General features: G+C 30.6%; 1 protein-coding gene across 1 annotated transcript; it reads right to left on the bottom strand.

Annotated features, from left to right (window-relative positions):
* Window positions 1–839: 839 nt before the first annotated feature.
* On the bottom strand, window positions 840–16,879 carry LOC114937762 (uncharacterized). Its single transcript, XM_029311363.2, has 2 exons — window positions 15,776–16,879; window positions 840–1,546 (listed from the first exon to the last, which is right to left on the bottom strand). The coding sequence occupies exons 1-2, from the start codon at window positions 16,173–16,175 to the stop codon at window positions 1,506–1,508; spliced, it is 441 nt and encodes a 146-aa protein (XP_029167196.1). The 5' UTR covers window positions 16,176–16,879; the 3' UTR covers window positions 840–1,505.
* Window positions 16,880–16,996: the final 117 nt, after the last annotated feature.

Here is a 16,996-nt window from a genome sequence, read left to right on the forward strand (position 1 = left end):
AGATAGATGAAGATATGGAAAGTCATCTTAGATAAGATGAAGATGATTTATTTGTGCTGCGTTTAGATGATTTTTAAATTAGATAGATGAAGATATAGAAAGTCATCTTAGAGATAAGATGAAGATGATTTTGAATTTAAATTTATCTAGATCGTCTCGCTCTTCTGGTATTTCATCTCCTCTATCCCCTATCCTGTCTCTTTATGTGTGTACGATGCTGCGTTTAGATGATTTTTGAATTAGTTAAATGAAGATGATGAAAATATGTAAATTAATTTTAGTTAAAATGAAGATGATTTTGTTTTAAATATATATTTAGACAAAAGATACAATTATATGACGATCATCTAGATTTTGAATTTAAATATATCTAGATAAAATTATATAGCGATTCATCTAGGTCTAACAAATGATAAAAGAGATATAGCTCAAGTATTTTTATGTACTATAATTCTAAATTAAAACATTATTCTAGATAATTCAGTAAATAAAATAATACTTTTTTTGATCTAAGATGCAGATGTAAATAATACATATTTTTATTTATAAAACTTACTTTGAATTTAATTATATCTAGATTCTAGATGAAAGATCAAATTGTATAGTTATCCTCTAGATAACTTCCACAGATAATATTCTTTTTAAAGCCGCTTATATAAAAATAGTTACAAAAAAAATTTAATTATATTGTAAAAGCAATATAACAATATTGTCATACTTTTATAAAAGTCTTTATCACTTACTGCTTAAGTATTTTTAAGTGCTATGACTCTAAACTAAATTATCTAAACATTATTCTAGAGAAATGAGTAAAGACACTTTTTCCTCAAATGCACATATATAGATAATACATATTTTTATTATCTCCATAAAGATGACGTCAAAATCTCATCGAAATAATCATCTATATAATTTTAGATAACAGCAAACACTGCGCGTACGTAACAAGAAAGATCTTTAAAATATAATTTTCAAAAAATGCATAATATTATATTTGATTAAAAAATTGCGCAGAACAGATTGCTCGACAAGGACACGTTAAAAAATCAGCTGCACATTCTATTACGCAATTTTCCTGAAAAACTGGTGCGCGATATCCATGTATCTACATGTAGGTATAGTATGTATATACGAGTTTTGCAGAGATTGAGCTAATATATTATCGTATACGGTTTTCGATCGACTTTGCGAATATCACGCACACGACAGAGCGAGGAGATACAGTGACGCACGCCAACGACGTTGATCTGGCACACACAACAAAATGTTCTAAAATTATCGGCGGCTCTTGACGAGGTGGTGGGCGCGCACTATTCGTGGCCCTAATCGACACGATTTTGCGCGGGCGAACGACGTTATTTCAAGCCGCCACGCAACCACCTGAGCCACCCAGCATCCCCAAATACCCGGGATGACTAGTGCGGCGAGCGTCAAATATTTTCCTATATGTATATGTGTTGCCGATGAATCAGCGAACACCGATGATACCAAGATATTTGGCAGCTTCACGTCATTGTCTTGCGTCGTCTCCATTTCTTCCATTTTACTATGCAGAGAGATTGGATGAGTTAATGATTTTTTTCAATCAAGTTTAGTTCAAGTTAGAAGCTTATCGGATTAATTTAGTTAAGTTCAAAGTTGCGCGAACAAAAAATTAACTGAAGTTAAATCGAAAGTGAATTTTTTCAAAATTTTGTTTGTTAATTCTTTTAAAATTTGTAATAATAAATAACAGAAATTTTGATTTTTGTATAAAAATATATTTTTTTGTAATTACCATTGATGACAAATAAACATAAAAATTAATAATACTTTAATTTAAAACCAATATGTTTATAACTTATAAAAACAAACAATAATTAACTTTTATGTAAGATTGTAATATAGTTTTTAATATATTTTAAAATTATTAAAATTTTACTATATATTTTATTGTTAGTCAAATTAATCAAACATATTTTATATCTTATTGTGATAGATATTAATATTTTTTTTAAAAGAGAAAGTCACAAAATTCTTTCAACCGTATTGTCTCACGATTTTCAGGGTAAATTCTAAGAGAAAATTCTCTCTGTGGTATTATCTATTCTTGTTCTGATCATTCTCTTCGCATGTTCTTTTTGGCGTATATACAATACATATACCTACAGGATATCATGTTATTTCTTATAAATTTGGAATAAAAATCAATTCTGCGCCAAAATTTTCTACAGAAGTTGGATAAGAGCTGTTTACGATAATAAATCGCGTCGACACCAAATTGAAAATGATGACAATCTATCATGTTAAATTGATGCGAGGTGTAAATTAAGATGTATTTTCAGATAATGCTATATATAAAATGACGAAAAGCGTAATATATACGAAATACTCTGGCACGAAAATTATACATGATTCTGAATTCTTTTACGATGCTCTTGCAAAATATTATGATATATGCATGCAAGAAGAATTGAGAAATCAGAATATAAATTGATAAGAATTATTTGGCAAAATCCATGTATTAAAATCAAAGAAAGACGCGTTTAATCTGTCTTCTTCGAATATATTATAATATAATAGAGTATGTGTATTAATAGTATTCTTGGATATTCTTTATATTTAACACAATGTTTTACTTTAAAATTCTTTAAACTTAGTCAGTCTTCAAAATACACATGGATTTGACACACAAAGTTGCTATATTATTTTTCTAATAATTCTTCTGCGTTTCAAAGTGTTTTACTGCTTGAAAAATTAACAAGGTAATGGTTCAAAAATTCGAGAAACTATCAATATAGATAACATAAATATCAGAGTAATATATACACTGGAAAAAAATAGACTAAACTTTTCAACTAAATTACTATTTTGTTAGATTTAATATGTTATATTTTATTTAAATATTTCTATATGAGCAAATTGACAAAATAATATTCAGTCAAGTTAACAAATTTTTTTCAGACTAAGTTTTTAATATACTTTAAAATGATTAAAATTCAATATATATTTTTTTAGTAAAATTAATCAAACATATTTTATATCTTATTTGTGACAGATATATTATTTTTTATTGTAGGTAGTAAATATAATAAAAGAAACTGTTCTAAAATTCTTCCAACGTATTACCATGAATTTCAGGATAAATTTTAAGAGAAAATTCTCTGTGTGATACTCATAATTATATTTAATGAAACACAAAATTATAAATATTGCGCGCATATTAGAAATTTATTTTAAAGTTTATATAAACTTTGATATATTACAACAGAAATGGAAAAATTATTTAAATCATAGTATACAGATGAAGAGAAAATAATATTTAGTTGAACGAGATTTCGTGAAGTTACGACATTTTTTTTTTCAGTGTACGATATAAAAATGCCGCACAAAAGTGCATTTAGAATCCAATATTCACTCTATATTTCTCATACTTTTTTTCGCACAATATATGCAGAATAATCGCTGCAGGCAATGCGTTTTAAATCGCTCCTATATCCAGAGCCTCGCTATTACGTATATGCTTGGGTGCTGCTGGTGGTGAGTCATGTGACGACTCGCGAGGCTTTCGCACGTTTTTGCGCGATACGTTACCGAGATCCGTTGATTAATGATCGTTTCCGGTGGAGACGCGAGCATTTACTTCGACCTTTCAGAAAGCTTGTTACACTGCAATGATGAGAGCGTTATTTCCGATTATGACGGAGTAACTCCAACGTAGAATTCTAACATATCAAGAATCTCAAACGCAATGTAAATTTAATTAGGAAATTTATCCTAAAATTCATGGCAAAAATTTTGTAAGTTTCTCATATTAATATTTACTACAATAAAAATATTATTATCTTATTAAGATATAAAATATGTTTAATTTTTCTGAAATATATATCTAGTAAATTTCAATAATTTTAAAATTTATTATATTAAAAACTATGTTAAAAATTTATACTGAAAAAGTTTGTTAACAAAACAGAATATAGATGATCATGCAGATGAAACTTTGGCGTCATCTTATCTTTATATAGATAATAAAAATATGTATTATTTATATCTGTATCTTAGATAAAAAAAAGTATTGTCTTTACTAAATTATCTAGAATAATTTCCAGATAATTTTGGTTTAAAATCATAGAACATAAAAATACTTAAGTAGAACTTACAAAAATGTATAAATAAAAATATGAATACATATATTTTTATACCTCTTTTATAATTTGCACTTTTTTATAACTGCGTTTACATAAGTAGTCTTAAAAATTATTATCTAGAAAATTATTTAGATATATTTAAAACAAAATCATCTTCACTTTTTCTAAGATGAATTTACATATTTTTATCTCATCTTTATCTAGTTAATTTGAAAATCATCTATAAGCAAAACACTGTTTATAATATAAATCATATTTAAATAAGAAAAAAACGATAATGCATAGCGTTCTTGTAACGGTAAATTGTGGAAAAAAATAGCCCTCGTTATACAATTAAATTAATATATCCAGCGGCATTTCTAAAATCATTCCTACAGGCTGTTATCCATCATAGTCCGTAGAACGGGACTTGAGCTCCTTTCCTCTGTGTACACTTTAGAATAAACTTGCCTAAGCAGTTACCAAACAAAACGATATTTGTATTAAAGAGAGAAAGAGAGAGAGAAAAATAAGGAGAAATTTGTTCACAATAGTTTCTTCAATTTTTTTTCTTCCTAATCCGGTCGACAAATTGATAGAATTTCAAGCGATGTGATCATTAAAGATAAATTAAACTGAATAAATTAAATTAAAAAGATTATAAGAGAGATATTATATACAATAATATCAATAAAAGAGTGTTAGTCATCGAATAATTTTTCACGAAAAGGGTAGAAAATATCGACGAAGTAATAATCAAAGGCAATAATGATGATTGGAAGAATTTTATGAGTTTCTCTGATTATTTTGACCATAATAAAGAATATTAATAGCTATCACAATAAAATATAAAATATGTTCGATTAATTTTACTATGTACACACTGTAAAAAAAATATGTAATATTGCATAAAAATACGTAAAATTACACAATAAATAATAAAAATATATACAATTTCATTATTTATCGTATAATTTACACTTATTATTTACATAATTTTACATATTTTTTATATAATTTTGCATATTTTTTACAGTGCACAATAAAATTAATCCAACATATTTTATATCTTATTGTGATAGATAATATTTTTTAGTAAAATTTTATTACAATTGTACATTGTAAAATTAATTAAACATTTTATATATATCTTGTCTTATTGTACGGCAGATATTAATATTTTTTATTGTGGTAAATATTAATCAGAGAAACTCTTACAAAATTTTTCCAATACGATATTATCGATTATCCTGATTTTCAGGGTAAATTCTAAGAGAAAATTCTGTGTATGAATCTTGAAAAAATAAATGCCCGTTTCAAAGAGTATACATATAAATTGATCGACGTGAAGACGTAGAAACGAATTTGCCATTCCGTGGAGAAGCGTGGATTTTAACTATAATTTATATCGCACTTCCTCGTTTTCTCGACCTTTTAACGCGCAATTCTGTTACAATGAGCACTTATGCGAAAGACACACGGCATCATGGCGGAACATCATGGTCGTAACTGCCATTATGTGTTGCACTCCGCGCAGAATTTGATTTTTTTGAAAGAATAATCGTGCAACACAACTGCGCTCTCCTTAGGCTTTCATTATGCACAATTGGGAAGTTAACGAGTTACTTGTAACGAAATTACAGTTACTTTTTCTCGGCAACTATAACTTATCTTCGTTACTTTTCTTCATCTGTAACTGTAACTTAGTTACATTTTTTAAGTAACTAGTAACTATTTTAATAGTTATTTTATTAGTTTCTTTTTTTGGAAACATGTGCTAAAAATATCGTTCAAGTATGGTAGCCGTTATATTGTTATTAAATTCTGATAACAGTAGCACATGGATCTCCATATGATTTAATCTTTTACCTAAAATTCTCATTTAGTATACATAAAATAATATAACACATAATTAAGATCGACCAATCACAGTCAAGTATTTAAAAAAATTCTTAAATGTAATAATTGGTCGATTTGCTTGCGACTTTGCGATTACCATTTAGTAAGTTACTAACTATTGTTACTGTTGTATATAAAGGTCATTCATACATTGATGGTACAAATCGATCAATTATTACATTCAAGAGTTTTTTAAATACTTGACTGTGATTGTGCATAAAATGTAAGCTCCTTATATTTAAAATAATGTATAATTATTTTTAAAAAGTAACTGAAAAATAATGACTCGTTACTTTTTGAGTAACTGTAATTGTAAACGAGTTATTTATTAAAATCGGTAACTTGTAACTGTAACTAGTTACTTTTACAAAGTAACTTTCCCAACCCTGTTATTATGTACAGAAAGGGGATGGATAGCTCGCGCTATCGAGACGTCCGCTATTTCTGTACATTTTTTTAACAACTCTATTAATAATGATCGGAGCAGCGGGAAAAGATTTACCACGTGACGAAGCGTTACAAAAGCGTAATGCAAGTAAATATTAATAAACTGTGATAACGTCAGGACGAGGCTAAGAGAGGTGGGAAAAGCTGGACTGACTAAAAATATAATTGCTTTACGGACCGCGGATGTGTATACTTTATATAAAATTTCTGGTAAAAATACGACTTTTAAAATAGTGCAGGCATGTAATAAAATAAAGGAGAGGATGTAATCGGATAAAATCAGAAAGCAAAAAGAACTTATACATATATATATGCGACAATCTTTGTGCTTTTTTGCAGTGGCGAGTGTAAACATCTGCAAAGTTATTGTTATAAAATTATTATTCTTTTAAAACTATTTTAAATATTCCTTTTTTTCAAATTATAAAAAATTTCTTGTATCTTTTTTATATACATTCACAGGCTTCGTCAGATTCTTTATTTTTCTTTTGCAGCAAAAATTTTTTCTTAGAAACGATTTTATTTGTACACAGAGAGAATTTTCTCTCCGAATTTAAAAATAAAATAAATATAAAAATATTAATATTTTATTAAAATATAAAATATTTAAAAATTATTAATATCTAAATATTTAAAAAATATTTAAAAATAATATATAAAAATTCGATTAATTTTACTATCTATAATACATAGTAAAATTTATTATGTACATATTAATATTTTTTATTGTGGTAAATATTAATCAAAGAAAGCTCTTATAAAATTCTCCCAATATTGTCCCATAATTACCATGATTTTCAGAGTAAATTCTATAAGAGAAAATTCTCTCCATACAGAAAGAACTATAATTTTTAATCTTTTATCAAGTACCTCAAATCAAAGTAAATATTTTTATTAAACAAAAGATAAGTAAACTGAATGAAAGAAGTCTGTGAAACAGTTATAAACTAAATACGGTATTAAATTTCCCAAAATCTCCGTCATTTCAAGTCTATAGTACATCATTCCCATCCGCTCTTGAATTAAATTGATCAAAAAACTAGATTTATCATTGGAACCTACATCACCATATTTGGAGTGTCTAGTCATCTCACATTTATAAGAGACCCTGAATATTTTATTTTCAAGATAATTTAGGCAGACGACTCTCACTCGCTCCCTTCGGAACGAAATAAATCCGCATGGACGAGAGCGACTTCTGAAAAAGTCGAAAAAGCCGCGTTTCACACAAGAGAGATGGTCGCAAGAGTCCACCCAGACAATCCTCCCAAGACTATTTTTGCACCGTGGCCTATCGATTTCTTTGATCCCTCTCATATATATATATATATATATATATATATCTATATATATATATGCTATAGCTCGCGTGTACTTGGACGTCAACGGCGGCTACGTATAAACGCGTAGTTAACCCCCTTCGACTTCTTCCCGCGCTTAGTCTTATCGGTCGATGCTGACGTAGGTGCTTCATACGTCTATGAGCCATTCATAGACGATAACAACTCACCAACACCACATCGCTCTCGCCGGCATATTTTTATCACGCACGTATACGTACAAATCTGTATGCCAAAGCGTAAAAATACACTTATGGGAAGGAGCAACGTGTTGGTTCTCAATATTACATATGCGATTATCACGATCATTCCTATGCAAGGGATCCCTGTATCGGTGTAATTCAGGTAGAACACATCATGATGACGTCACTTACAAGTAAATCTGAAAAATATGTATTGCGATTATTTATTTATTCTATTGTTTTCACACATATTTTGACAACATTCAAGCAACATACATTTTTGGAAAATTATATAAAGCGATTATTTTAGAGTTTTAAATCCTAATTCCTTTTCTCAGCTTGAAATTATTTTTATCCAGATAACTTTTAAGTGATGAATAAAATCATAATGACGTCATTATAATGTCATCATGAGTTTCATGTTCTATCTGAGAAGGGGATCAATCTTTTTTTTCTACGACACCCCTTGACACTTAATAGGATTTGCGCATAATTGGAGAAAATATCAGGAATAAATAATAAATATTAGAAATAAGAATTATTTAAAAATAATAAAATCGAGAAAGGACTCTTGTTAGTCCTTCATATCCAAATTTGTATGTCTCTCAGAGTTTCTTCGATTTTATGTACTATACAATTCTTATTCTTATAATTTAATATTATTCCTAATATTTGGTGCGCAGACCTTACATTAATATACGTGTAAATGTATAGGTTTATTATCGCATATCGTAAATTGGTATACTTTGACAGATATTGGACGATAACATATCAAAATGACATATACCCTTAAGCAAAGATCGTTCGAGATTAATATTTCACGTAACGTTAGTTATTAATCCCAAATATGTCAAGTCGATAAAATGTTATTAATTAACATATATATATGTTGGTGAAATGTCCAAGAGTCACTCTTAAAGTATCTGATTTTACGCTCTGTCGGTCCGTTGAATGACTATAGCACGTATAATAAGATGATTATCCGGCTCGATTTGAGGGATCGTAATACACCTGCTGTTCCTGATTGCTCGAATTATATTTTACGTCACTGAGATTCCCTCTTTTATTCATTTTATCGAACAAAAAGCAATGTATTATTTTTAAAAAATCTTTTAATCTAATTTGATAGAAATAAAAATAAGCATTTCTGGGATAAAAATAATATATTTTCTTGAGTTTTATCCATGCTTTTCATTATATATGTTGTCTTTCGCTCTAATTGATTGTTTGCTCTTAACAGCTACACAAAGAGAATTTTCTCTTAGAATAAATCATAGGGAGTCATGGGACAATAATATGCTATTGGAAGAATTTTATAAGAGTTTTTCTGATTAAAATATATGTTTACCGCAATAAAAATATATTAATATCTTATATAAGATATATAAAATAAATATCTTATGATATTAGAAGAATTTTATAAAAACGTCTATCTATCACAATATAATATAAGATATATATTTTATATAAAATATATATCTTACTGTAGTATTGGAAGAATTTTATAAGAGTTTCTCTTATTAATATTTACCACAATAAAATATATAAAATATGTTCGATTAATTTGACTATGTACATATATTTTTTGTGATAAATATCAATCAGAAAAGCTCTTATAAAATTTTTTCAATACCACATTGTCCCACGATTACCATGATTTTCGGGGTAAATTCTAAGAGAAAATTCTTTCCATGTAAGAAGAGATCAACTACCATTGACATACATTATTTTGTATTATACATACATATGTATAAAGGCCCCATTCTGGTGGACTTTTCTTATTCTGATCACTTTATCCTGATAAATCCGCGCTTGTTACGATATCGACGTATGCACTTCTTACAATTTACGTACATACGTAACTTGATTCACGATAAAAATTTTACAGTATTTTACGATCGATCGCCAGGTTGGGTATACGTCAGCTTTGACGTATATGCGATAAGGTTGTAACGATGTTTCGGCATATGGTCGTGCTTTGTCACGCGACGTAAGCATATAACGAAACAATGATACTGCCTATTATTAGCGATTATTTTATTTTAAGCTGAATGTACCTAATTCGATAATAGTATAAGATTATGCTGTTATAAAAGTTTCTTTCCGCCAAATTATCTCAGATTGTACGTATAATTTGTTTCCACATGTTTCTTTCTTTTTTATCCCCCTCCTGCCCCTTCTATTCCTCGAAAAGTTATTTTTGAAGACATTTCTTAAAAAGAAATTCTCCCATCATTGATAATAAGAAAAGAGCCTATTTTTGTACTTGTTTTAGCAAACCTAATAAAAGAAATTCAAAGCATTTTTTTATGCGAAATTTTGACAGTTGAAGAAAGGATCAATAAGAGCCAAATTAATTTTTTTCCCAAAAATAATACTTATTTAAATATTATGCATATATTTTTTTAATAATTGATTTTTTCTCTCGTAAATCTATCGTTGAAAATTTATTTTCTGATTTCACATTTCTCGGTATAATCTTTTAATATTAAATATATCTATCAATCAGTGTAAATGTTTAATATAAAGCTGATTGTATGTATATGTTACACATACACTAAAAAAATGTGTTAACTTGAGTAAATCTTTCAATTAAATATTATTTTTATTGTTAATTCAACATATAAAAATATTTAAATTAAATAAACCATTATCTAATTAAACACACATCTAATAAAACACATATTTTAAATACTAATATATGTTCAATTAACAAAATTGTAATTTAGTTGAAAGGTTTAATTAAATTAACGCATTTTTTTTCAGTGTACAACATTATTTATTGCTGTCAATTTATATAAAATAATTCTCAAATTTTTGAAAATGTCTCTGCGAAAAATATTCATCAGAACACAAAGATTAGTCGTGATTTATAGCGTCTAATTGACATTGCAAAAGTTTTTATGATTAAACGTACACTGCACAAAAAAATATGTAAAATTACATAAATAATTTTACACTCATTAATTATGTAATTTTCCATATTTCTTACAATATAATAGTGCATTGCAAAAATTAATACGAGCAGATATACCATATTTTTCACGTGTAAAAACCCTCACGCGCAACTTTGAGAGAGAAATAAGACAGAGATCGTATAAGCTGTTCAAGCCAGCATTATTAAAAAGACGTCAATGAGAGCCGAGAGAGAGGGGGGAGAGAAAGAGAGAAAAGGTGACTCGTTCCCTTTTATCCGCCCACTGTAGGTTCGTATATGATGTACGATTTCCTGTCTTACGAATCCATACAATAATAACGAAATGTCAGGCGTGTACATGCGATTTACTATACGCATTACCGTACTAAGCCACGACACTTTAAACAATGACTTATGCAAAGCGCTTCGATCCCCCGTTCTTCTGTATGAATGAAAATACACACACACACACACATACACACACATATATATATATATATATTTTTTAATTTTATTATTTTTTATTATTGTTATAATTATATATAATAATTAATATAAATATAATATATATCATAAATTATAATATAGGTATATAATTTTTATATATAATAATAATAATAATAATATTAATAAATAAAAAATAATAAATAATAAAAAATAAAATAATAATAAATAAAAAATAAATAATAAAAAAGAAAATAATAATAAATAATAAAGAAAATAAGAATAAAAAGGTTTTCCTCGTGTACATAGATACTTTCGCGGCCAGTTACATTTTTTGCGCGCGAAAATGACGCGCAAGACGAGAGAATTTTTTGCGGACGAAAATTGGACGCGGTCCATTCCTAACTGAAAGCTATCATTAATCTTTTAATCGTTTTACATCGAATAAGGGGGGCGTCTTTATATACAAACTTGGACCAGTGATGTGTAGCACGCCCAATTCAACAGGACTGCCGACAGCGCGTGGAATTAAGAGTTATCGTTCCTCAATATCTTTTTTTCTCCTGCTCACGCTGGGCGACTCTCGACGCGGCCTCATTCTTTCATCTTCTCTATATTGTCTCTCGTGCTATCTAAAGAGTATTAGATACATGAGAACCTATTACTAGCCATGCGATGAGAGGAGACTGACTGTGGTATATATTTAATCTTGCGTGTAATCTTCCGATGTCAAATCAAGAGTTGCACAATTTTTTAATTGCTCTGTGCATAATTTAAAAATTCTACAACTTTTGATTTGACACCGGAATATTATTAAATATATATATTATAGTCTTCTATTATAGGTTCTCTTGGTGTTGTACAATTTTTTAATTACTCTTTACCCTGAAATTTATGGTAATTGTGTGTTGGAAGAATTTTATAAGAGTTTTTCTTTGATTAATATTTACTATAATAAGAAATATTAACATCTACCACAATAAAATATGTTTGATTAATTTTACTAAAATATATAGTAAAATTTCAATAATTTTTCAAGTTATTAGCAAAAAATAAAAATATTTTATGCGACAAATGTAAATCTTTATAAAATTCTATCTCCCTTTCTTTCTCTTTCTCTCTTTATATATATGCTATAATTCAAATAATTTTTTCATTTTTGTTGTAGTAGTATATTAAGATTTATATGTGACTTGCAAAAATATAAAATTTAATATAATTTTATTTTCCATTAAATATAGGTATAAATATCACACAGAGAATTTTCTCTTAAAATTTATCTTGAAATTCATGGTAATCGTGGGACACAATATTATAGTATAGGAAGAATTTTATGAGTTTCTCTGATTAATATTTACCACAATAAAAAATAGTATTACCTACCACAATAAGATATAAAATTTGTTTGATTAATTTTACTAAAATATATAGTAAAATTTCTATTCCACGATAATTTTAAAATATATTAAAAACTTACACTGAAAAAAATTGTTAACTTGATTAAATCGTTTAACTAAATATTTTGTTAATTGAACATATAGAAATACTTCAATTAAATAAAACGTGTATTTGACTTAAATATTAATATATGTTCAATTAACAAAATAGTAATTTAGTTAAAAAGATTTAGTCAAGTTAACACATTTTTTTCAGTGCAGAATTCTTAAGTGTTTTAAGTAGAATAGTATACAATATTTTCAGCTTATTACCAAATACATGATAAAATTTCTAATGAATTATGCGGTAAAAAGAATTTTCGGTGCAGAAAAAATGTCTTTTATAACGTTGAATTGATTAATCGCAAATGTTACAAAAAAATGTGTCGTACACATACATTCTATATGCATCCGATACCAAGTTTTTGAACGTCAAGAGACCATCGAACTCGCAGTTTACCAGCGGTTACCAGCGATATCGGCGTCCGGTATCCGACGGCAACATCTGCGAAATCGCGCTCGTGAACTTGAATGGAAGATTCGAGGAATCTTATTTTATCTTCTTCGACCCTTGGACTTTTTTTCTTTCGCTCATACTGGGTGATAATTTCGCTGCATGTTAAATTATTCGTACATTTAAGTCTTGCGCTGTACGCAAAACTGAGCAAAATAAAAGCAGAAATCCCTGCTGCCGGTGAAAATCATCTCGTATAGTTGTATATAATTATCCTCGTGAAAAAAATGAGACGGGATAAGACACTAATATTGTTTGAACGCAAACATCACATTTGCCTATGTAAGATCGAAATATTATAGGAAATGTGAAACGAAAAAACGTGTCTGCGCCTTCAAAATTTGATAGAAGCGTAGTATAAGAAGCATTTTTCGCATGTATGTTTTGCACATTAGGTTTTATATAGCAAAGTTATCAAATGTTCCAGCTATTTTTTACGATATTATTGTTTTAACATTGTTAATAATATATAAAGAAGCTTTTGATTATACGACAAATAAATTATTAGTTATTTTCCTATAAATATATCATGTAAAAAAATATATATATAGCAACTGGTTAGAAATGTTTAAGAATATTATTAAATTTTTGACAAAACAAATAATCTTTGTTTTGAGAAATCGAGGTTACTGGTTAAAAATGCAAACTACACAGATTACATCTGAACAAGAACTACTATTTTACCTAATTTTAAAGTTTAATCAATAACTAGTATATTTGTATATGTTTGTATGTAAATAGACATCGATGTATCGAATGGACGGCTAAGATATTCGATCAATATTTGGTCAATTTTATATTCGCAGGGAAATTTGGTGGTAAAACGACACACGTCAATATTGAATAATAATAAGTAATTATCGCGGCGATATAATTTAATTGACCTTTATATGCTCGCATTATACGTTAATTATAACCAATTGAATTTGCGTTAACAAAAAAGATTGAAGTAATTTGTGTACGAAAATAAATACAAGGTGTACCTGAACAAACATGTACGCACTATCAAATTCTTTGGTGAATTTGGAGACAGTTTTTTTCTCAGTGAAAATGTCAAAGCACCAATAATTTTCAAGTTATCAATGATGATTGAAAAAAGAAAGCTCGCAAACTAAACTTTGTACACTGAAAATAGAAATTTGTTAACTTGATCTTTCAATTAAATATTATTTTGTTAATTAAACATGTAAAAATATTTAAATTATGTAAATATAACATTAAATCTAACAAAACGTATATTTAACTTAAATACTAATACATGTTCAAATACCAAAATAATAATTTAATTGAAAGATTCAGTCAAATTAACAAATTTTTTTGCAGTGTAAAGTTAAAATATTAATAAAACTATACATTTTTAAATTAAATTCAAGTAAAGTTTATTTTGATAGAATTTTAATTTACGACTTATAATGATGCAAAAACTGACAAAAAATGATCTCCTTCGACAGCTGAGAAAAAATCGTTCCTAAATTGACCACAAAATGGGGTGCACCATATATGATTCTTTAGTTACACCCTGTATAATTGCATATTTGAAAGAGAAAGAAATTTTGTCGTTATCAACAACGAACACGAAGGTCTTCTCCACGAGCCGCATTCGCGGTGACAAGAAATTTAATAGCCAGTCTAGAAATACAGGTTCGACGTGCCACTGATCTTAAGGCTCTTAAAGATCGATTATCATACATATAGTGTTTAGACCGGCGTGGCGTTATAATAATAATACCGCAGAAGTGTCGAGACTCCCACTAAAAGATAAAGGGGAAAACTGTGAAAAAATGCTTGCGAATGGCTCGAGAGCGACATAAATTATATCTCACGTCCGTCCTGCCTGTTGCAGAAAAATCATTGCGGATAATAGCGTGTGAAAACGTCATATCTCAGCGCAACGTAATAAATAACACAAACTATATACTCTTTCCTTCGTAGATTCGCGGACGAAACCTTCCATTCGATTTCGCGATGTGTCGCGCGAGCCAAGTAGCAAGTGTACGTCATTTTGACGTTTAATGACGTCATCGGACGTCAAAATACCGTCATTTTGACGTTTAATGACGTCATCAGACGTCAAAATGACGTTTAATGATGTCATTTTGGACGTTTAATAACGTCATCAGATGTCAAAATACCGTCATTTTGACGTTTAATGACATCGAACGTCAAAATACCGTCATTTTGACGTTCAATGACGTCATTTGACGTTTAATGACGTCATTTTGACATTTCATAACGTCATCAGATGTCAAAATACCGTCATTTTGACGTTTAATGACATCGGACGTCAAAATACCGTCATTTTGACGTTCAATGACGTCATTTGACGTTCAATGACGTCATTTTGACATTTCATAACGTCATCAGATGTCAAAATACCGTCTCATTTTGACGTTTAATGACATCGGACGTCAAAATACCGGCATTTTGACGTTCAATGACGTCAGTTTTGCTGCTCGGGAAGTTTGCTTATATATACTCTGGTATCATCACCTGATGGCGGCGGTGGCGGCGCGTGATGATGATGATGATGATGATGGTATCCCAGGGTAGGCGGCGGCGGAGGGTAAACCGCACCCCAGATGCAGGACGCGGCCGCCGCGGACGTCTGCTGCTGGTGATGATGATGATGATGGTGGTGCTGCTGCTGCTGCTGATGTTGCTGCTGCTGCTGGAGTAGCTGCTGCACTTGCGCAATGTCCACAAACTCCTGCAACTCACCCTCGGCCTCCGGTCGCGCGGTCTCGCGCGCCCGACCCTCGGTGCCGGGTAGCACCGCGAACGAATTCCCGCCGCTGTTGTGCTGCAGGTGCTCAAAACCCGCGAGCGGATTCGCGGGCTCGTAATTGCTGCGCCCGGTTGTGTGTTCGCGGCGCATCGCGAGTGCCAGCATCTTTTCAAGTTCCTGTCCCGCTGTCGCCGGTCGCCGTCGATGACGTGATCTGGGCTCTCGATCCTCCTCGTGCCTCCTCCTCTTCCTCGCGCCGTGCTACCGTCGCCTCCTCGCGTGTCTCTGCCGACAACGAGGAAAACAACCACGGGAAACGTTCGTACATGTCACGGCGTCGCGAAGACACCCCGTTGCCTTGCCTTCATCCGAAGGGTTGTCCTCTTCAGCGACTGTTTTGCATTCGCAGCACGAGCTTATCGCGAGATTTCGAATAAACACGCTGATTATAATACACCGCAGGTAAATCACCAGGATACGGTACTCTCTTCTCCTTCGGCGCGGCGCATCGACCTTCCGCTCTCTTTGACACGTTTGTGGGCCCCTCCTTGGATCTTCTCTTCCTCGACTTTAGTCTTCTCTTTCGCGAACCTTATCCTCACTGTCGGTTCCTATTATCACGCTTAGACTCACTCACATCTACGTCGGCCTCTCGTCGATCCGATCCGGCGAGAATGAGGCGAGGCGAAGAAGCGTAGCGAGGCGAACTAAAGGGGTTCACGAGATGGCCCGCGCTAGACTAATAAAGCGTGGCTCGCGCGCGAAGCTGTCGGGTGCCTGGAGAGTGCGCTCGCACGTTCGCGCGTTGCAACAAGCAACACTTGATGGGAAGAAGCGAGGAGGAACGCGATCGCGAGACGTCGTCGTTCGCGCTCGATTCGCCGGCGACGATGACGGAGATTCAGCAGTGTCACGTGTGTCGTCGACATTACCCCGTGGTTACTCCCGCTACTGTTGACGGTGATTGTCTACGCGAAACAGCCCTC

The sequence above is a fragment of the Nylanderia fulva genome, unplaced genomic scaffold (assembly GCF_048542155.1).
Source record: "Nylanderia fulva isolate GAGA-0341 unplaced genomic scaffold, ASM4854215v1 Scaffold4, whole genome shotgun sequence".
Classification (NCBI taxonomy): domain Eukaryota; kingdom Metazoa; phylum Arthropoda; class Insecta; order Hymenoptera; family Formicidae; genus Nylanderia; species Nylanderia fulva.

What these genes read in the sequence shown, in the direction of transcription:
- LOC114937762 (XM_029311363.2), bottom strand. Translation starts at nt 16,175, where the DNA reads ATGCTGGCACTCGCGATGCGCCGCGAACACACAACCGGGCGCAGCAAT. An exon ending in GCCGCCACCGCCGCCATCAG is followed by an intron (nt 1,547 to 15,775) that starts GTGATGATACCA and finishes CTCTCTGCATAG; the next exon opens with TAAAATGGAAGAAATGGAGA.